This window comes from Aulonocara sp. 'chitande type north' Nkhata Bay, linkage group LG3 (assembly GCF_057382095.1).
Source record: "Aulonocara sp. 'chitande type north' Nkhata Bay isolate Kocher_YH1m ecotype deep benthic linkage group LG3, A_spYH_male_GT1.1, whole genome shotgun sequence".
Classification (NCBI taxonomy): domain Eukaryota; kingdom Metazoa; phylum Chordata; class Actinopteri; order Cichliformes; family Cichlidae; genus Aulonocara; species Aulonocara sp. 'chitande type north' Nkhata Bay.
This window is the reverse complement of record NC_141346.1, coordinates 8,982,771-9,004,421: the sequence shown is the minus strand read 5'-3', so window position 1 is coordinate 9,004,421 and position 21,651 is coordinate 8,982,771. Positions and strand designations below refer to the sequence as shown.

At 40.0% G+C, this 21,651-nt stretch overlaps 1 protein-coding gene across 5 annotated transcripts in view; it reads right to left on the bottom strand.

Annotated features, from left to right (window-relative positions):
- Nucleotides 1-21,651, bottom strand: part of LOC147333817 (uncharacterized) — a 45,770-nt gene that overhangs the window by 14,687 nt on the left and 9,432 nt on the right. The window contains exons 1-6 of one of the 5 annotated variants that reach the window (XM_086270311.1): nt 7,903-7,933; nt 3,105-3,458; nt 2,420-2,741; nt 2,224-2,348; nt 1,671-2,000; nt 89-415 (exon numbers count right to left, since the gene is read on the bottom strand). In XM_086270311.1, the coding sequence (XP_086126437.1) occupies nt 89-415; nt 1,671-2,000; nt 2,224-2,348; nt 2,420-2,741; nt 3,105-3,458; nt 7,903-7,933 (1,489 nt within the window). Of the gene's footprint in view, nt 1-88; nt 416-1,670; nt 2,001-2,223; nt 2,349-2,408; nt 2,742-3,101; nt 3,459-7,902; nt 7,934-19,560; nt 19,777-20,068; nt 20,387-20,939; nt 21,267-21,651 lie in introns of those variants that run through there. The other 4 variants (XM_086270349.1, XM_086270339.1, XM_086270320.1 and 1 more) reach the window with 4 other exon arrangements.

The window sequence follows — 21,651 nt, the reverse complement described above, 5'->3', positions numbered from 1 at the left end:
CAGTCTAAAGCACAAAATAAGATTTGAGTTCATGAAGATCTCATCATCTCTTCTTCTTCTGCAGCTCACACCCAGCAGCAGCACTGACCTCTGACTTTCAGCTCCACTTGTTTCATCAGGATTTTTCCCCCCTCTCTGTTGCAGACGGTGCAGGTGTAGATGTCTGCGTCCCAGTCTGTGGGGTATTTCAGGGTCAGACTGAGGTCTCTAGTTTTCAGCAGGTCTTTATTCATCTGTGTTCGGTCTCTGTAATGGTTGTCCTGATCTTCAAGCTGGCCAGATCCGTTCTCATACACGTGGACCTTCCTGTTGAATCTGGTCATCCACTTCACTTTAGCATCTTTAGGCAGGTTTATAGTAGTTTTGCAGGGCAGCAGGACAGATGCCTCCCCTGAATCCACCTCCACCTGGGGGACTGAGAGGAGTCAAAACACAACATGAGCTGTGCAGCAAAAGCAGCTCTGAACATGTTTTGTCTGAATGGAGAAAATGGCATCTTTGCAATGAAAATGTTAAAGAAAACACATTAAGAAACAGATTATATTAGTGTTTGTTTTATGTGTATAGATTTTTAAAAATTATTATTCATGATATAACACGGTCTATAAATGCTTCGTAAGAATAGTTCTAGAACATTGTCTATCATTACTTTGTTATGGATTAGGTGCAAGATTTGTGAAGTGTGGATAATTAAATAATAGATTAATGCAATAGCAAACTGTGCCTTGTTGTCAGATGGACATCGAGTGGAGAGTGATAGATGAGATGAGGAGATGAAAGAGTAAGAGAGGCAAACTGAGTCACAGGCAGAGCCGAGTTTATTTTGTTTCCTTATGGTTCCAAGCACCTTCACCAATCTTTGCATTTAATGTCTACAGTCTCGGATCAGCACAGCCCTGCCCTCCAGCACTATCACAGCAGGAGCAGCAGAAACCCCACAAGAGCAACATTGTACCCATCAGGTAAACATGGAATATGTTTGCTTTGCCTTGTCCCCACCTGATGACAGTGATATAGTATGATGTGATTCCATATTAGATTGTTGATGAATGCGGGTTGTTGTTATTCGGCCTTTTCTCTGTGCCCCTTTTGAACTTTGAGCACCCGCCCATCTAAAAATCTCTGCACAGCCTTGTCCCTGTTTATGTGTATAGGTGTTTGGACATGAGTGTGTGTATCCGGAAGAAAGAATTACAAGAATCATCAGGCTGAGGAGAGTTCCTGCTCTGAAGCCAGCTGATTGCCTTCATCAGTTGCCTCTCTACTTAAGCGAGTGGCTGAGCTTCAGTCGGTGCTGGATCATTGAGTTCACAATGGGTTTGTTAGTGAGAACTTTGTGTGTGTGTTGCTTGGCAGTTTAATTCATGTGTTTTCTCACTAGGTATTGGGAACTGAGAGAAGCCACTGTACAGATTTGGAGTTGGGGTTGTCACAATTCACGCCACAGACGTGAGCACTGTGTGGGATTCGGGGAGAAACAAGGTAAAAACTATGTTTTGTGCTTTCTTTGTGCCTTTCTGTCCTGTTTTTTAGGACTCTATTTTCTGTCTCCTCAGTTTTCATGTCTAGAGTTCAGTTGGTGTGTTTCCTGTTTTACTTTGGTCTTTGTCTCATGTCAGTGTGTCTAGTCTAGTGTGTCAAAACCTTTGACCTGTATAAGCAGCACTGACCTCTGACATGGAGGTGCACATTTTTCCTTGTCAGTATGTTTCCTTTCCTGCTGTAGATGGTACAGGTGTAGGTGAAGTTGTCGTCATCCATGGGATATGTCAGGGTCAGACTGAGGTCTCCAGGTTTCAGCAGAGATGTGCTCTTCATCTCTGTTCGGTTTCTGTAAAACCGGTGCTGTTTTTCAGGCTGCTCAGAGCCGTTCTGATACACATGGACCTTCCTGTTGTTTCTGTCCCTCCACTCCACTTTAGTGTGTTTTAGGAATTTAAATATAGTTTTGCAGGGCAGCTTTACAGACGCCACCCCTGAATCCACCTCCACTTGGTAATCTGAGAGGACAACAAAGCACAACACGATGACATCAGCACCAGCTGTGATGGTCACATGACCTCCCTGCGCCCTCCTTGCCTTCTAGTCTCAATCAGATTGTGTCTCAGTTTGTTCCTGACTCGTTCTTTGATCTCACGATCTCATGTGTCTGGTCTGAACACAGTCAAGAGGCCACCTGTTAACCACTGGTATTATGGGTAGTGTAGTAGGAAAGACACTTACCTGACATGTAATAGTGACGTAAATAATATAAAAGACCTCCAAAAATCACAAAGACAAACAGGAGAACCAGAAGATCTTTGACCCAGGATGGAAATGGTTCTGTGGGGAAACATAAAACAAAATGACTTCTAATCTCTGACCTGTGTCTACAGTATTGACCTTTGACCTTTATCTCCAGCACCTACTTTTGACCTGCAGCACTACTTTCTGTGTCAGGATGTCTTTGTCCCTGTAGATGGTGCAGATGTATCGTCCTGTGTCTCTCTCTGTGGGATGTTTCAGGGTCAGACTGAGGTCTCCAGTTCTCAGCAGGTCTTCACTCATCATCGTTCGGTCTCTGTAAACTTCGTCCTGAGTTATAAGGTCATCATTTCTGTTAGAATACTCATGGACTGTGATGAGTCCGAGGTCAGAGCGAGTCCACTCTACTGTGGTGTCCTTAGGCAGGTCGGGTTTTGTGTTGCAGGGCAGGATGACAGCGTCTGACCCTTCCTCCACCTTCACCTCCACCTGCTGGTCTGAGAGGACAAGAAACCAAAACATAAACTGTAGAAGCGGAAGCAAAATACCGCTAAAGGTTTTGTGTTGGGCCATGCATAAACTTTTAATGCATGTATGATATATGTACAGACGTGAGTGTGCTGAACCTCTCTGAGCTAAACACAAACACATCTGCACACAAGCAGTAGAACCTACATGAAACAGAGCTCATGTCTTTCAGAAGTTATAGAACTAAGAACACATTTTATCTGCTTTGTTTCTCATGTTTTGCTGTTTCCACAAACGTTTGTACTTGTTTTGCGTTCGTTTAATCTTTAACCTTTCCCTGCAGTACTGACTTATGACCTGTAATTACAGCAGGTGTTGAGTTTGTTACTCACCTTTGACCTGCAGCTGGATGTCTCTGAGTTTTCGTTCTTTTCCTCCAGCACTGATGGAGCAGGTGTAGTTGCCGCTGTCAGTCTTTGTGGGTTTCCTCAGAGTGAGGCTGAAGTCTTTAATGATCAAAGCGTAACGATTCATTGATGTGCGTCTGCTGTAACGCTGGTTTTGTCCTGTAAGATCGTCTCCTTCTTCTCGTCGTTGGTGTACAGATTTGGGATCAAGGTCACTGCGAGTCCACATCACTGTTGAATTTTTCTCAAGTATAGAATCTGAGTACAGACAGGAGAGCAGGACAGACCTTTCCCCCTCATTCACATCCACCACCACCACAGCCAGAGCATGCTGGGAAACTGGAAGGACAGAAACACAAACACAAATCAAATTCCTGTTGTAGGTTTGACTCAGAGTTAAAAAATAACCAAGTTTAACTTCATGCATTCTCTGATCCTTGTCCAGAGCCTATTCTAGCTACTACAGGGCACACAGCCCTGATCAACACCCTAGACAAACGCTACACAGTGCCGTCCCGCAACTATTTTTCTATTGTTGCACTACCTGCTCTATACACGCAGCGTCGAGCAACGGTGGAGACGGAATTTCAAGCAGTACAACATTTTGCGGCAACGACAAAATGTGAGACATTTGTTGTTTTTATGTTTATTTATTGTTTTTATGTTCAGTCTCAACTGTTATGAAGTTGATGTGCAGTTAATAAGTGCAAAAAAAATCGTGATTCTCATTTTATGCAAAATCGTGCAGCCCTACTTGCCTGGCTGGGCAGCTCTCTGGATGCTCAGCACCCCCAAAGCTCTGATCCTAGAATCGCCCCTGCTTCTGAAACTCAGTACAGATGAGTGAGAGCGAGAGCTGTGTGTCTGTGCCATAAAGGTTGTGCTGATAAGAATGATACCAAACAAGGTAAGAGTTTTTAAGTTTTTCAAGTTTTAAAAGATGAAATGTAGAGGTAAAATCAAAAGTAGTCAAAAACGGCCAATTATGCCCTATACGCCATAGGATTAAACGTTATTTTAAAGTAACACAATAGTTACTTTTCCTAATATTTATTTATTACTTATTTTTATAATATTGTAACTCAGTTACTAGCTCAGTTACTTTTTTGAAGAACTAACTTCACTAATTGTTTTTTTTAAATAACTTGCCCAAAACTGCTTATCAGAGCCTTTTTGTTTCTAATACACAAAAACACTTTATGCTGCATATGTTTAAACTTTTCGACACAGACGTATGTCGGTTAGAAATGGCTGATACAGTTGGTAAAGCTAATGTGTAAAGGGTTACAGAGGTATTAAGTATAGCTGAAATATGTAGTTGAACCTCCCAACACTCGCAGTACAACTACAAACATCTTTCTTACAAACTAATCCCTACATAGAAAGGGCCTGAAGCTCAGCCAATCACAGGACAGGGCGTGATCAGCTGACAAAACTATTTGAAGGTTCTAGGTGAGGCTGACAGAAAGTTGACCAACAGGTGTAAAACTATGAGGACACACAATGGTCTCCCCTTTTCTAAGAAGTCATCTTTGGCAGTCTGCCACGATGTCTGACTGCACACATTATATCTGAAACGTAAAACAAACACAGATAGCTGAACAAACTGAAGACTAAACATACTCTACAGCCAGTCATGTCAATGATCGCATTGAGGGGGTTCAGGCCTTTGCAGAATAGCAGTGGGGACAGAGCATCTTCTCGGTAGATCCCTCACTTGATGGTAACTTGTGCTATGGGCTTGAAGTTGGCCTCTAGTGTTGTGCGCCACATCCCCATTGAGTTCCTGATGGAGGCTCTTAGGATCCTGTTGATTTTGTGTTGATTTCCAGGATCCATGTGTGGGGCATTGCGCCATAGACCTTCTTATAGTCAATCCAGGCGGCACACGACTCAATTTATGAGTGTCACACAGAAAGGAATTGGTAAGAATACCAGAGGCGCAAAACACCAGCTACTGGAAGACAGAGTAGTCAGCCAAGACTGCAAGACCAGGCTGACCAACCTGTGCACCTGTTCGTCTTAGCCGCTATGATGCCTGACTGGAGTTTCCATGTGCTACTGAGGTGGTTGGTAGTTGGATGGAACCAACTACCATATATATATATACACACATATATACACACACACACACACACACACACACACATATATATATATATATATATATATATATATATATATATATATATACATATATATATATATATATATATACACACATATATATATATATACACACATATATATATATATACACACATATATATATATATACACACATATATATATATATACACACATATATATATATATATATATACACACATATATATATATATACACACATATATATATATATACACACATATATATATATATATATATACACACATATATATATATATATATATATATATATATATGTGTGTATATATATATATATATATATATACACACATATATATATATATATATATATGTGTGTATATATATATATATATATATGTGTGTATATATATATATATATGTGTGTATATATATATATATATGTGTGTATATATATATATATATGTGTGTATATATATATATATATGTGTGTATATATATATATATATATATATATATATATATATACACACATATATATATATATACACACATATATATATATATACACACATATATATATATATATATATACACACATATATATATATATATATATACACACATATATATATATATATATATACACACATATATATATATATACACACATATATATATATATATACACACATATATATATATATATACACACATATATATATATATATACACACATATATATATATATATACACACATATATATATATATATATATATATATATATATATATATACATGAGACGGGTAGGAAAATTTAGTATTATTATTATTTTGTTTATTTATTTATTTATTTATATATATTTGTTTTTTTAGCTCCAAGTAGTATTTTGGGATATCTCAGTCCGTGTGAGTGGTCAATCCCAAGAGGTTCTCACATCAATAAGCTCTGCTTACAACACTAAATTCATACTAATCTTGTTGGAAGTCATAAAAAGAAGCCCCTCCCCAGGGTCCAGGCAGGGGGCTGTTTTTTTTTCATGGCAGTCATGCTCTGGACTGGTCTCCTCCGATAAGGGCTCGGAACAACTCAGGGCTCAGTGGTTCAAGAAAAATACTAAAGATAAAAATCGAGAGTAGTCACCAGGTTAGGCTACCTAAACCAAACCAAAATCGATTTACTTTACCACCTCTAGCTACCCATAAGACTTCTGTAGGCCTTTTTCTTCTTTCGCTCCCTTCGTTTTCACTCTCTACATTTTCAAGAATCCCATCAGAACCTTTCCTTCTCTTTTGTAATCATGGAGTCTGAATTAAAGGATTACATCACCACATACAGATATGCTGGTACGCATGTGTGATTGTGCATGTCTATATCTGCGTATACATACCTGCCTCTCAGGTCCACTCAGACCTCATATAAATCTCTTCATCACATGGTAAACACACGGATGTCCACAGAGAATTTACATCTCAAATTTTAGAAGTATAACAGGATCCACACTTGAACCATCAGGTCTCCAGCTGCCCATGTGCACAGAGACTGTAATAAAGTGTTAATTCTACGTCTGTTCCAGATGATTCTTATCAGTGCCTTATTGATTCTAATACAGTGGTCCCTCGCTATAATATGGTTCACCTTTTGTGGCCTCGCTGTTTTGCTGATTGTTTTTGTGCAATTTTGCATTTTTTTTTTAAATTTTTTTTTTTTACAGCGCATTGTGTCTGCGTCGTGAATGGCTGTAGACCATTGTCAATCAATCTCGTTCTGTGTCTCCTGTACAGTACAGAATGCATCCAGCGAAACGTTTTATACCGCCAAAGGCACCTAAGGGCGCCTTAGGTTTCATTCTATAATACTCTACTCAGTTTTCTACAAAGGTTTGAACTTTGAAAGCATTTAAACAAGAGATAAAAGTGCTAAAATGTTCATGCCTCTTTGATAAAAGTCCATAATGGATATAGTGAGGGGTTTTACAGGCTTAAAACATCTATAATAATTGTAAAAAATAAAGTTGTCTACTTTACGGATTTCACTTATCGCAGGTTATTTTTGGAACTTAACTTCCTCGATAAATGAGGGACCGTACACGCATACAGTTTATCTGCCATATGTTCAAACATTTGTACACAGACATAGGCAGATTAGAAATGACTCACAAAGCTGGTTAATGCTAATGTGTGAAGAGTTAAAAAAAGGCATTGAAGTAAAAACAGCTTGATCAGTGCTATCAAAGAGAATAGATTCTGTTGAACTGCACAGTACAACACTGTAACCAAACATGTGAAAGAACTACAATTAATGAACAAAGAGCTAAACAGAAACATGATGCAAAATGGAAATTGTAGCTGAAATATATAGTTAATGAAACTTCCACAAGTTGTAGTGAAAATACAAACTTAAGCTAAACAAACCAATAGTTTGCACCCTTCCAGGAATCTGATTCATTCATAGGACAGTGCAAAAAAACCCCCAAAAAACAAAAACAAACGCACACACACAGAGCAAGTGATTGTAACAAGTTCAGATTTAGCGGCTTTGGATTGTTAGTTTGATCTGAATCAGAATCCAGTGTTTGATGGAAATCTCCTCCTGCTGCACTTCAACACATTAAAGAGAGAGAGATGAAAGAAAAGCTGATGATGAGAGCAGAGAGAGGAAGGTGTACTTACCGTGCAGGAGGATCACAAACACCACAAACATCTTCAAGTTCCTGTCAAACTCAGAGACTCTTTAAAAGCCCTTCAGGACATCAGCTCACAGCAGCTTCACTTTCCTCTGCTGATCATCTACTGACACTCTCACACTGCTTCACTGTCACAGCTCAGAGTTCAGCTTCACACTTTGTTAAAGCACATCTGTGGAATGAAGTCCGGCCGGCCACAGATCACTTCTGAGGGAAGAGGAGGACGTCATAGTTTTCGCACCCAAGTGCTCTGGTTGGAGGTGACTGCTGTAGCCTCAGCCTAACACACACAAAGCCCCACCTTCAACTTTTCCTGCCCCTCTCACTCTTTTTGTTTGCATCTTCTATTCATTATTTGTAGTAAAAAACAACATGAACAAAGAACTTCTTCCACTACAGCATTCATTACAGCACTCCACAAACCCTCACACTGTCTCAATCCCTCTTTACAATTTCACTGAAAGAAGGCACGAAGCTCATACAGACACAGGACAAGACGTGATCCGCTGACAAAGCTACAGGGATTAGGAAGTTGTGGGTGTGGCTGACAGTGGATCAATAGGTGTAAAACTATGAGTAGTAGTCAGTTTTGGCAGTCTGCCATTATGTCTGGCTGTACACACTAAATCTGAAAAGTAAACAAACACGGATGGAAACTTAAGAGTAAAATATGTGAAAGGCTGAAATACCCTGACAGCTTTTTCTTTATGTTTATTGTAATCAGTGATTTCTCTGCACACTTTAAGAAACCTCTGAGTCATAAGAAGTAATTACCTTAACTACATTCTCTATTCATTGGTAAACACAATAATCCATGGGAATGAATTTAACCATCATTTATCAAATCAGATAAAAATTAATCTATATTCTAATCTAGCCCCAGGCTAGTATAACTTGTTGTGCTCCAAGGATTTTTTGAAACATGGCTGGATGAAAGATGAGCGGAAAAGCAGTTGTTATTGGATTTGCCAGTCCCCCATGATAGAATTTTTTAAAAAAAACAAAAAAAACTCTTTGCTTCAAGTAGCAGTAGCAACCTATGAGCCCACTCTGTGGGGTCCTGATTATCCCGAGTTTGTGTTCCAGAGATACCTGTATCAAAATCCAAACCCAAAAAGTAGAATCCTTCACTGCTCACATCAACTCGGTGGATAGAAACATAACGTTTACCAAGGAAGATACAACAAATAATAGTTTGCCATTTCTGGACTGTGCTGTGCACATTAAGGCTGGATGGAAGTGTGCACAAATACAGTGGCTTGCAAAAGTATTCAGCCCTGAACTTTTCCACATTTTGTCACATTACAGCCACAAATATGAATCATTTTTATTGGAATTCCAGGTGAAAGACCAACACAAAGTGGTGCACACGTGAGAAGTGGAACGAAAATCAGACATGATTCCAAACATTTTTTACAAATAAATAACTGAAAAGTGGGGTGTGTGTAATTATTCAGCCCCTGAGTCAATACTTTGTAGAACCACCTTTTGCTGCAATTACCGCTGCCAGTCTTTTAGGGTCTGTCTCTACCAGCTTTGCACATCTAGAGACTGAAATTCTTGCCAGTTCTTTGCAAAACAGCTCCAGCTCAGTCAGATTAGATGGACAGCGTTTGTGAACAGCAGTTTTCAGATCTTGCCACAGATTCTCGATTGGATTTAGATCTGGACTTTGACTGGGCCAGTCTAACACATGGATATGTTTTGTTTTAAACCGTTCCATTGTTGCCCTGGCTTTATGTTTAGGGTCGTTGTCCTGCTGGAAGGTGAACCTCCGCCCCAGTCTCAAGTCTTTTGCAGACTCCAAGAGGTTTTCTTCCAAGATTGCCCTGTATTTGGCTCCATCCATCTTCCCATCAACTCTGACCAGCTTCCTGTCCCTGCTGAAGAGAAGCACCCCCAGAGCATGATGCTGCCACCACCATATCTGACAGTGGGGGTGGTGTGTTCAGAGTGAGGTGCAGTGTTAGTTTTCCGCCACACATAGCATTTTGCATTTTGGCCAAAAAGTTCCATTTTGGTCTCATCTGACCAGAGCACCTTCTTCCACATGTTTGCTGTGTCCCCCACATGTTTGCTGTGTCCCCCACATGTTTGCTGTGTCCCCTACATGTTTGCTGTGTCCCCCACATGTTTGCTGTGTCCCCCACATGGCTTGTGGCAAACTGCAAACTGGACTTCTTATGGTTTTCTGTTAACAAGGGCTTTCTTCTTGCCACTCTTCCATAAAGGCCAACTTTGTGCAGTGCACGACTAATAGTTGTCCTATGGACAGATTCCCCCACCTGAGCTGTAGATCTCTGCAGCTCGTCTAGAGTCACCATGGGCCTCTTGGCTGCATTTCTGATCAGCGCTCTCCTGGTTCGGCCTGTGAGTTTAGGTGGACGGCCTTGTCTTGGTAGGTTTACAGTTGTGCCATACTCCTTCCATTTCTGAATGATGGCTTGAACAGTGCTCTGTGGGATGTTCAAGGCTTGGGAAATCTTTGTGTAGCTTACGCCTGCTTTAAATTTCTCAATAACTTTATCCCTGACCTGTCTGGTGTGTTCTTCGGACTTCATGGTGTTGTTGCTCCCAGTATTCTCTTAGACAACCTCTGAGGCCGTCACAGAGCAGCTGTATTTGTACTGACATTAGATTACACACAGGTGCACTCTATTTAGTCATTAGCACTCATCAGGCAATGTCTATGGGCAACTGACTGCACTCAGACCAAAGGGGGCTGAATAATTACGCACACCCCACTTTGCAGTTATTTGTAAAAAATGTTTGGAATCATGTATGATTTTCGTTCCACTTCTCATGTGTGCACCACTTTGTGTTGGTCTTTCACGTGGAATTCCAATAAAAATGATTCATGTTTGTGGCTGTAATGTGACAAAATGTGGAAAAGTTCAAGGGGGCCGAATACTTTTGCAAGCCACTGTAATTACCTACCTATCACTACCTATTGAATCCCTCTGGAACACAAATGTGGAGTGCAGAGAGGAGTGCTCTACCTCTACATTGGAGAAAAGCATCAACGCATGGCACAAAGTAAATTTTGAACATGTCTGCAGAAACCTGAAGAGGACCACCAACAGTCTCCAACCAACCTGACAAATGTTTGAGAATGTTTGGAAAGAAGAATCAAATAAAATGTCCCAACCCAGGTGTGAAAAGCTTGCTGCATCACACCCAAAAGATTAAAGGTCAGGTGTTTTAATAATTATGTAAACGTTATAATTCAGTTTTTCTCTCAAAAAACTAAAACGACTCTTTCTTCAGCAGTAGGGTGGCCCTGAGAGGCCAAATGGACTGCAACTTAGGAAAACACCACCAAATAGAAAAACTGTGCAAAAACACACAAAACACAATGAATATAGGAAAAAAGAAAATTTCAAGGGGAGTGTTTCTGGGGAGACAATAATGTGATAGACCAGCGGGAAGTGGCAGGAAATAAAACATGCTAAGGACGCGGCTAGCAGCCACTAAAGGGCAGTGGATGATTCATCGGTTTTGTGATAAGAAAAGACGTGAGGTAAGTGTTTTTTCATCATATGATTCATATAATACTGAAGATATATGGAGTATACATACACATCTAATTATACCATAGCTAACGTTTGACATAGCTTTACATGTGTATCATTTTTAAACTTGAGAACAAATACTAATAAATAAAAGTTATTAAGGTTTGTTGCAGTCAATCACTATTTTTTTAAGTCTTCCTAAACATGTTGTAGATTTTAATTCGGCATTTAATTTGTGTCTTCATTTTTGTGTCACTTTTTGGTCTTAATCTCCTAAGAATACCACGTGGCTCAATGATGTTGTTGTCTGATGAATGGCAGAAAGTTTACAGTGGTTTACTCTGAGAGGTGCTGCTAAGACTGAAAATAGGAGATAATAAGAAAAACAAGATGAACAATAACTGAAAAACAATGTATACATAAAAAAAAAATCTCTTGATGGATAAATTATAGGCAAGGATATGCCCAAAAGCTTAGCTCCACTGGATGTTTCCTTGGAAAATTGTTTCATCCAAGTGACTTCTTCAGTCTCACAGATGAGTGATGAAATGTTTGAAAACCGTTAAATTCAATCGACTTTTTAAGGAGAGTAGTTTAATGCTTAAATGCTCACCAAAGCTGAGGGAAAGCGAAAGTTCTTTCAATAGAAGTGAAACTGACCCCTTTCATCAGTGTTTGTTCTCATAACCAATTACAGATCTGCCAACATCCAAACTCGTTATGTGTTCGTATTTTTATTTCTCCTATTAGTTTGACCGTGTACAAATCACCTTTGAACAGGATGTGTTTTTAAAAAGGTGTGCTCATGAAGACAGTGGGTTCATCTTACAGCACAAGACAAAGTTGCCACATTTGATTAAACCTAATTGAAAAATGAAGGAGAAGAACAGTCAGAGTGTAATATCATCAAACACGATTCATGGTCTCAGATAAAACTTTACAGTATTCATGCTACTTTACCAAACTTTTGATGGCTAGGTGTGCAGTTCATGCTTTAAATGCATTCATTGTTTAGATTGAGAAATCTAAGTGATTGCTGCCCTCTGCTAAGACTGGAGATAATATAAGCAGTGTTGGGTAAGTTACTTTAAATTAGTAACTTAGTTACATTACTAGTTACTTCTGGCAAAAGTAACTCAGTTACTTCAAGTTACTCGTTACTTTCAGAGTAACTAGTTACTAGGGAAAGTAACTTTGGTTTTACTCAGAATTCTCTTGATAATGTGTTGCTTTCGTACCTGGATACCCAGCAAGTTTTCCAGTCTTCTTGCTTACTTGCCACAAGTGCACTGTGCCACCTGCCAATAGAAAGGAAAAAATAATGTGCACATTTCCTCAAGAGAAATCCCACGCCTGATTCTATCCTAGCCTGCTTTTTACATCCAACACAAAAACTGCAGTCGTGGTGCTTTCGATTGTACTCAGAACTCGGAAATTCTGCCTTCTGAATAGGAAGATGTAGGTAACACCAGACTGCAGATGAGCTGCATACAGGGCTGGACTGGGACAAAAAAATCATCCCGGGCATTTTGACTAGAGACCGGCCCACCATTATAGGAAAAATCATAAAGCCTTTGAATGAAAACAAACACTGTTGTGACAGTGATGTACACTGTTCTGATGGTATATATGCATCAATCTATCAATTGTTTGTTGCAAGACTCAGATAATTATTCTTTTAAAAGTGAGACATTTTAAATGAGAATAAGAAAGTATTTCACCCAAGATGCACCTGTCCAACTGAACCGTCTGAGAAAAGCCATTTTGTTGTGCTAGCTGGGTTTATGTTAACGAAAGCCAGCAGTAATTTGGGATTTTTATGCCACGTAGACCCCTGGCAACACTTTGCTAGACCCGCCCCTGCACAGTTACCAGCTGTCAGCTACTTAGAAAAGGATCCTGGTGTTATTTGTCTCTCAGAAACAGTTCATAACTTCCCTTCAACTCATTCATGTCACCTAAAAGGTAAACCTGTTTCTCCATCACCTGTTCAGCTCTGATGATTCAGTAAGGACATCTCCTGGTTTCATCTTCATGTTTCCCTCTCACCACATAACCAAACCGATATCATGACCAGCAGGTTTACAGCTGTGGCTCCAGCAAACATCAGCTGATACTAGAAATTAATATTAAATAAATTCTAACAACAGCTGATCAAGCTTAAACGTGCTGCTGTTGTGTAACGCGACATCCGCTGGTTTCCTCTTTCTGGCGCAAAGTGGGCGATAAACAAACAAGAGAGCCGATCAGCTGATCATTGATCAGTTTTCATGATTGAAGTAGAAACAGGAGAGGGAGGGTGAGAGAAGAAGAGGCAGCTGTACAGCGTAAACACAGAATAAATCCAGCTTTGTGTCTTTTCCATTCTATCTGAATTACGGGACAAACTGTTCCTTTTCACCTCAATACGAAACGCGTAATATTTTCTCTGAATGAGACGATTCCGTTTTTTACGGGACGGTTGGCAACTCTAATAATTACCTGTATGAACAAAATAAAGTTCACTATCAGTAACATAGCACCACCCAGCTGTATAGAAACTCCGTCATGCTAGCTAGCACGCAGTACGAAAAAGTCAGCACAACGAAAATAAACTCCAACTAAACTTGATTTATATGTGACTCAGATAGACTGCAGGTTATAACTTCTTACCTGAAGTTCAGTTCACCTGACACTCGGACCAGCGGCCGCTTCGGGTCTCTTTTCCTCTTGCCTCCCTTTTCCTTCATCCACCTGCTGGCCTCCACCACTCGCTAATGTTATTGAATCTGTGGAAGCTCCGCGACAGCCACCACACGAAGTAACGAATAACGAGCCTATCTAAATCCCAGTAACGAGTAACGCGTTCCTGGTTTTGGCATAATAACTAGTTACCGTGCTCGTTACCACAATAATAACGTAGTTACTGTAACGCGTTACTTAATAACGCGTTAGTCCCAACACTGAATATAAGGAATGAGAGAACTGAGACAGCTGTTATTTTAATCAGCCTGTCTCAGTTCTTTTAACTCACAAAGTAATGTGGTAACATCTGGACTGATGTGTTTACTGTCAGCATTTTAATAGCTAGTTCAAAGGCTGTAGGTTGCAGTTTGCTCTGACACTGTATAAATGTCATAGGCCTCAGTGCTGGTTCTAATTAGGGCTGATATCGTCACTGATTTCTATAACTGATTCCATTCTGATTCACAAAGTACCAATTCAATTCAATCCACAACTCGACTCAGTCAGAAATAGTATAATTCTGCTCATTTATCTGTACATATCCATATTTTTATATCTGCATATAAAAACAAAGCTGACACTTGTGAGACTTCATCAGAGGTGTAAACATTGTCTTTATCTCAAAGTAGCTGAGGATAAAACAGAAAAACATGAAGGAAATTGTCCTGGACTGACTTTTTACAGCCGATAACCTTAAAAATATACTGCAGAACTAAAACAGAAGAAAACTATGAACATTACCTGATGCTGTTGATGTGAAGCAAGTTATACAGGTTTGATTAGAGACACAGCTAAGAGTTTTGCGATATTTTTCTGTTTACCTGCTCTTTAATCCTGTTGTTGTTTTTGCTGTTCGGTGGTTGTTGAAATTGTTTCATCAGCTTTAACCTAAGATTCTGGTGTTTCTGGCAAAATAGGTTTATATTTAAAACTCGATTCAGGATTTAAACAATCGATATCACTCTATTCAAACTGAAATCAATTTTTCAAACCCAGCCTTAGTTCTAATAGTCTGAGGTGTTTTAAGCTTTATTTGCGAAGAGCACATTAGCTTACTAAAAAGGGTAGATAGCTTGTACTGCTGGGGCGTAATACATTCATCAGTCTTCCATCAGTTGTGGTGGACAGCTTCAGCTTCAGTCTTCACATATCCGTGCTGGTCAGAGTGTAAATCTTGAGGCTGAACGGCCTCTGTACAAGATCACACTCTTCTGGGCACAGCTATGAGCACAAACAGCAGTGGCAGCCAGCCTGTGTCTGTCCAACCAATCAGAGCTCCTCACATCAAAAGCAGCATGTGGTTAATTTGGATTGCTTTGGGGTTGTCATGGTCCTACGTCTGACCCAGTGTTTTGTGTTCGCTTATTGGTCATTCGTGGTTTTGGTTTTCTGAATGTTATATGTGTTCTTGCTTCCAGTTTGGGTTACTGTATTTTCCTTGTGTACCATGTGTAACATTCCTTCACTCGGTTTCTCAGCCTCAAGTACTTGTCCTTGTGAATTGTTTCAGGTTTTATTTTGATAGTCCCTGTCCTGTGTGCAGTGTGTCTGGTTTTGCTTCCCTTGTCTCATTAGCTGTGTTTCCCTCCTATCTCCCAATCCCTGAATACTCTTGTGTGTATTTAAACCCTGTGTTTTCTTTGCTCTGTGTCGTGTCACACTGTCATGTTGTTTCTAGTGTTCCACAGTTTAGTTTTCTCTTTGATTGTGTCAGGAATAAAGCTGAGGTTTTTGAGTTTATATTGTGTATCCTAGAGTACATTTGGGCCTTTCTCTCCTGTCCACACACAGCGTTCATCCGTGACAGGGATTTAAAAAATAGATAGCAAATCAAATAGTTAATCCCAAAGCTAATTCATTATCTAATATTATAGCTAACCTGTGAGCTAACAGGAGGTAAAATGGGTTTCAAATGAGTGGAATCACCATTCTACATGTCAGTAATAAATCTTAATTTTTGTATCTATTGATTTCTTTCTGTTTTTTTTTTTAAAACAATTTTGAAAATCAATTTTTGAATGCAGAATACAAAAATGGTTTTATGAAATGAGGTTTTTATTGAAAGTTTAATTCTGCTTTTCTGAAATTCATAAATATTGATTTAGATGTTTTATTTTTGTTTAAAATTAAATCGTTAACTAATAAATGACATACATCTAGGATCCCATCTCATTTGACCTGACTTACATCCCAGCACCCCACTCCCTATCTGTCTTTTGCCCCATCTGTTTCAGCTTGTTCTTGTTGTGTGTCATGTCCTGTATAGGTTTTGCCCTGTTAAAATAAAATGGAAAAAACAGAAGTCAGATAATACACGCAAACTAGTTAAATTACTGTATTAAAGACTTAAAGAGTTGGATGACCTCTAATCTTCTTCTTCGAAATCAGATAAATTGAGTAAATTCTTGTACTTGTCCCTGCAAATATAATAGATGTGGTATCCAACCTGGCTCCAGTAACACTGTGAGGATTCTTGGGCTCATTCTTGACCAGGATATGTCCTTCAGCATGGACAGTACAGAAATCTGTGGGAGTGTTTACCTTCATTCTAACATGTGAGCACAGATACATGTTTGTTACCATAAACATGCATGTTTGCTATGAAAGCTGCTCAGACACAAATGTTCCTCAGCTCATATGTAACGACTGAAGAGAGGAAACTATGTGGTAGTTTAACAGCTCCACGCTCCCCCTGCTGGAGACATCTGGTAATTGTTTCTAATCTTAGTACTGCTGGTATATATACTGCGTGACTGTACTGTCAGTCACAGGAAAACATACAAGATACTGTGCTCTAAGCTCTCCTACTCACAGTGACATTGAAAACATCAGATATCACTTTAACCCTCTCAGGCTCAAATTAAACTTTTTGTTGCTGATGCACAACCAAGTCCTGCAGCGGTACTTCTGAGTAAAATAACCTCATAAAATATGTATGTGGGGTAATCAGGTTGTTAGTTTTTAACTGTTGCAAATCGGCAACACCTGCCTTGAGAGGGTTGAACTTGACAAGAAAGATGGCCCGTCTGTCTCCACGGTGATAACCCCACCTACTGAGGTTGGATGTAAAGAGCGATGATGATTTTTATTTTAGCTCTATGTGCCTGAACTTTCCTTACTTTTTAAATGACTGTATCACATTTAAACTAAACGTGAAAAACTTATATTACTTACAGCAGATCTAACCAACAGGTACAGGTCAGGATTTTAAATATTGATGAAAAATATGTAATTATAGTCTAACTTTTGGAACAACCTGCCGAATTATAAGAAAAGCATGTCAGTAGATGAGAAATTTGACTTTATTTATTTCTTTATACGTTATATTTACAAACTGTTTAGCTCGTGGATTATAATTGTTATTCCAGTAAATTTGAGTTTAGATGTGTGAGACTGATTGTTTTAGCTGTGGTGGGCTCTGATACTCTGAGAGTTTAAAGAAAAATGTAAAAACTGAGCTCAGCCTACATGAAATGTCTGTATAAAGTCATTAAGTACATTCCCTGTTTTTTGATCAGGTTAATAACGTTTGTTTGAATAATCTGTATTTCTTACTGAAGCTGGCCAGATAAAAACTTTCACTCAGTGGGCCCACGTCCTCATTTTAGGTTTGATATTATTTTAATACATGAAGGTGAATGGCTTAAACATGAAGTGAGCTGTGGATTGGGGAAGGCCTCGCCCCTGAAGATTCCCAATTACTAATTGTAAGGGAGAAAGTTAAAGAAGTGAAAAAAGGAAGGGTGGACGGGCATGAAGATGAGAATGAACCGCTTGTAGAACTGGGGGATTATATATAGAAAGGAACTGGAAGATGCTTGATTGGAGGAATGGCCCTGTTCCTGAAATTCAAATACTTTATCTCCAATTAGAAAGCACTTGGAGAGCTTCAGTCTCTCTGACCTGAAGCTGTAGGAACTCTGGTCTCATCCTCAAACATCAGGAGCAGCTGCTCCATCAGAAACACCACAGAAGAAGAACCACAGTAGATCAAAGAGGGCATTTTTATTCTGTTCACTGAACAGATTAATATAAATATAAGAGAACTACACCTGCCTCATTATAATAAAATTATTTACATTTGTCATGCCGGGGCAGATCACACGACTCTGTACAATATACAAAGATAAACATAAACAATCACACTGAGGTACACATGAAAACAGATCGATTGGACTGAGACGAAGCAATCATATCTTTGTTTCCTCTCATTTAACAGAATAATGTCTTCCTCAGAGGATCCACCTGTGCTTCCTCTCCTCTCTCCTCCACCTGTTACAGTGAGGGAACGTCCTCCATGATGGAGGAGCTGCTGGAAAGTGCTGAGAGTTTCCTCCAGAGTGAGACCTCTGTCACAGTTCAGAGGATCTACGGCAGCAGAGACCTTCATGGACACTAAAAGTCTCAAACACACAACAACATCACACTGACTCCACTCTGACATCACTGATCAATAATCAAAGAACACACAGATCAAACTGATTGATCAGCCATCAGAGGAGTCGGATCAATGGAGCTGCTTCTGTTCCTGATGTCCCCTGTTTGATCCTGGACCTGAACTCTCCCTGCAGAGGAGACACAAGACAGTCAGAGACACACACACACACACACACACACACACACACACACACATACACACACACACACACACACACACACACACACACACGTTTGTATGTATTTACATCCTTGTGGGGACATGTCACTGACATAATGCTTTCCCAAGCTGCTTACCCTAAACATCAAAAATGAAGTCCTAACCCTAAACCTAACCACTGTTTCTAATTTTAATCTTGGTTATTTTATGTTGTAATCTGATATATTATGCTCTGTAAATTTGTTCTGATTTGTTCATCTGTTGTGTGGTTTTAAAGTGTTGGTAGGTGTCGTAAACGTGGTCGTATTGAGCTGCCGTGTTGATGAAAGGTTAGGCAAGTAATCAGGAGCAACAGTTTTCTAACCGTTGCTGTTTATAGTTGTTTTTGGTATAATATCAGGAAAATAAGAACTGGGGTCCAACTGGAGATATTTGTTTTGCAGTTTTCAGTTTCAGTGGCATACAAACTATGTTAGAAAAGCACGAGTCAGAAACTTTATGTCCTGCAGAAGCGGAAACGAAGGACTGAAGATTGCCGCTACACTGACACTTAAACCACAATTTGAGACTCAAAAATGCCTTCGAACTCATCGAAATGGGCATTTTGTCCCCACAAGTGACCGTTAGACCCCACAAGTATTGTAGCATGCCAGGTTTGTGTCCTCACAAAGATGTCAAAACATGTACACACACAGAGACACAAGCAAACCTTTGACTTTGAGGAGCACTGTTTTGTTTCTCTTGACCTCCCCGTCGACTTCACATTTATACTCTCCACTGTCTGTCTCTGTGGGCTGTTTCAGGGTCAGACTGAGGTCTCCAGTTTTCAGCAGGTCTTTATTCATCTCCGTTCGGTCTCTGTAATCCTGGTGCTGTTTGTGAGGCTGGTCAGAGCCGTTCTCATACACATGGACCATTTTATCACCACTGACCTTCCACTGCACCTTGGTATCTCCAGGCAGGTTTGCTGTTGTTTTAAATGGCAGCTGGACAGACGCCTCCCTCTTGTCCACCTCCACCTGACAGTCTGAGAGGACAACAAACAAAAGATGAGCTGTACAGACAGCAGCAGTGGGTTTCTGAGTAGAACTGAAGGAGGAGCTTTTGTACCTCCTCACAGTACTCTGTAGTTTCACTGTGTTTACACTGTGTGTGTGCAGGCCTGGATCTCTAACAAAGCTTGGACTTCACTGTTGGTCCATTTCTCTGTAATTTGTTCCAGTTTAGAGCAAGCTGTTCGTCACAGTTAATGATGACGTGGATTTCACTATATACATCAGTGTTTGCCTCGCACCCCACCACATGGAAACCACACAAACCTTTGACTCTGAGCAGCACTCTTTTGTATCTCTGCATCTCCCCATAGACTCTACAGCTGTATCCTCCTTTGTCTCCATCTGTGGGGTATTTCAGGGTCAGACTGAGGTTTCCAGTTCTCAGCAGGTCTTCATTCATCTCCGTTCGGTCTCTGTAAAGCTGGTGCTGTTCTCCAGGCTGGTCAGAGCCGTTCTTATACACGTGGACCTTCCTGTCATTGCTGTCTCTCCACACCACTTCAGCATCTTCAGGCAAGTTTTCTGAGGTTTTGAACGGCAGCTCGACAGACTCCACCTCCTCCTCTAACTCCTCACAGCAGACTGAGAGGACAACAAACACAACATGAGTTGTAGCAGCAGCAGGTTTTCAGAGTTGTGGAGAAAGCTGAAGGACAGAAGCAGATCAAAATCTAAAACCTGGAGGTTTTTTTTCTTTTTTAAAGATTCTTCTGCAGATGGCTTTGGTTTGGTTTTGTGTGTCTAAACTAGACTTTATTAGTAGCTTCTTATTTTCTTTATAATTAGAATTGTCAAGTCTTGTGGCTTTTACAATAAGGGGCCGGGCTTTAGGAGCCATTTATGTTTGTGTGCCTCTGTTTTTACACTATGATATGTCTTTTTAGTACAGTATTTAAGGTAGGCCCATTTAATTACCATCAGGTGTTGTTGGTCAGTAGGACCTAAAGGTCTGTGACCACTACATTGTTGTGATCTATGATAAATGATGTTGAATACTAAGAGGAACTGTTAAACTATGAATACAACCATTGGCGAGCAATTACTGTGTAAAATGGATAAGATATGTACAGCTGGAGTTATTACACTTTCTCAAGTTTCAATGGCGTCTGCAGCTCACACACAAAACAGCACTGACCTTTGACTTTCAGCTCCACTTGCTTCTTCATCAGGATGTTTCCCTCCCTGCTGTAGGCGGTGCAGGTGTAGGTGTCTGTGTCCCAGTCTGTGGGGTATTTCAGGGTCAGACTGAAGTCTCCAGTTCTCAGCGGGTCTTCAGTCATCTGTGTTCGGTCTCTGTAACGGTGGTCCTGATCTTGAAGCTGGTCAGATCTGATCTCATACACGTGGACCTTCCTGTTGAATCTGGTCTTCCACTCCACTTTAGCAACTTCAGGCAGGTTCATGGTAGTTTTGCAGGGCAGCAGAAAAGACTCCTCCCTTGAATCCACCTCCTCCTGGGGGACTGAGAGGACAACAAACACAACATGAGTTGTACAGACTGAAGCAACTCTGAGCATGTTTTGACTGGTTCAAATTAAATATTTGCAATGACAGGTTCCAGTCTGAAACATGTCCAACTGCCCCACTGAACATAAACAGTTCCTTTGTTTTATTTCTGTTCAATCAGCAGCAGAGAGACAGTCAATCCAAACCAAATCAGGTTTGTCTATGACAAAATTTATTTTTTCATGAACTCTGCAGCTCTACTTAAAGAAATACAAAATAATCTATACAATCCACCAGTGAGCTGATAAACGCTCATTCAGTTTTATGATGATTTATTTCATCCAGTCTGCTGCTGATCAATAAGCTCTGCCTTTCTAAACCACTGAGAACCTAAACTGGCC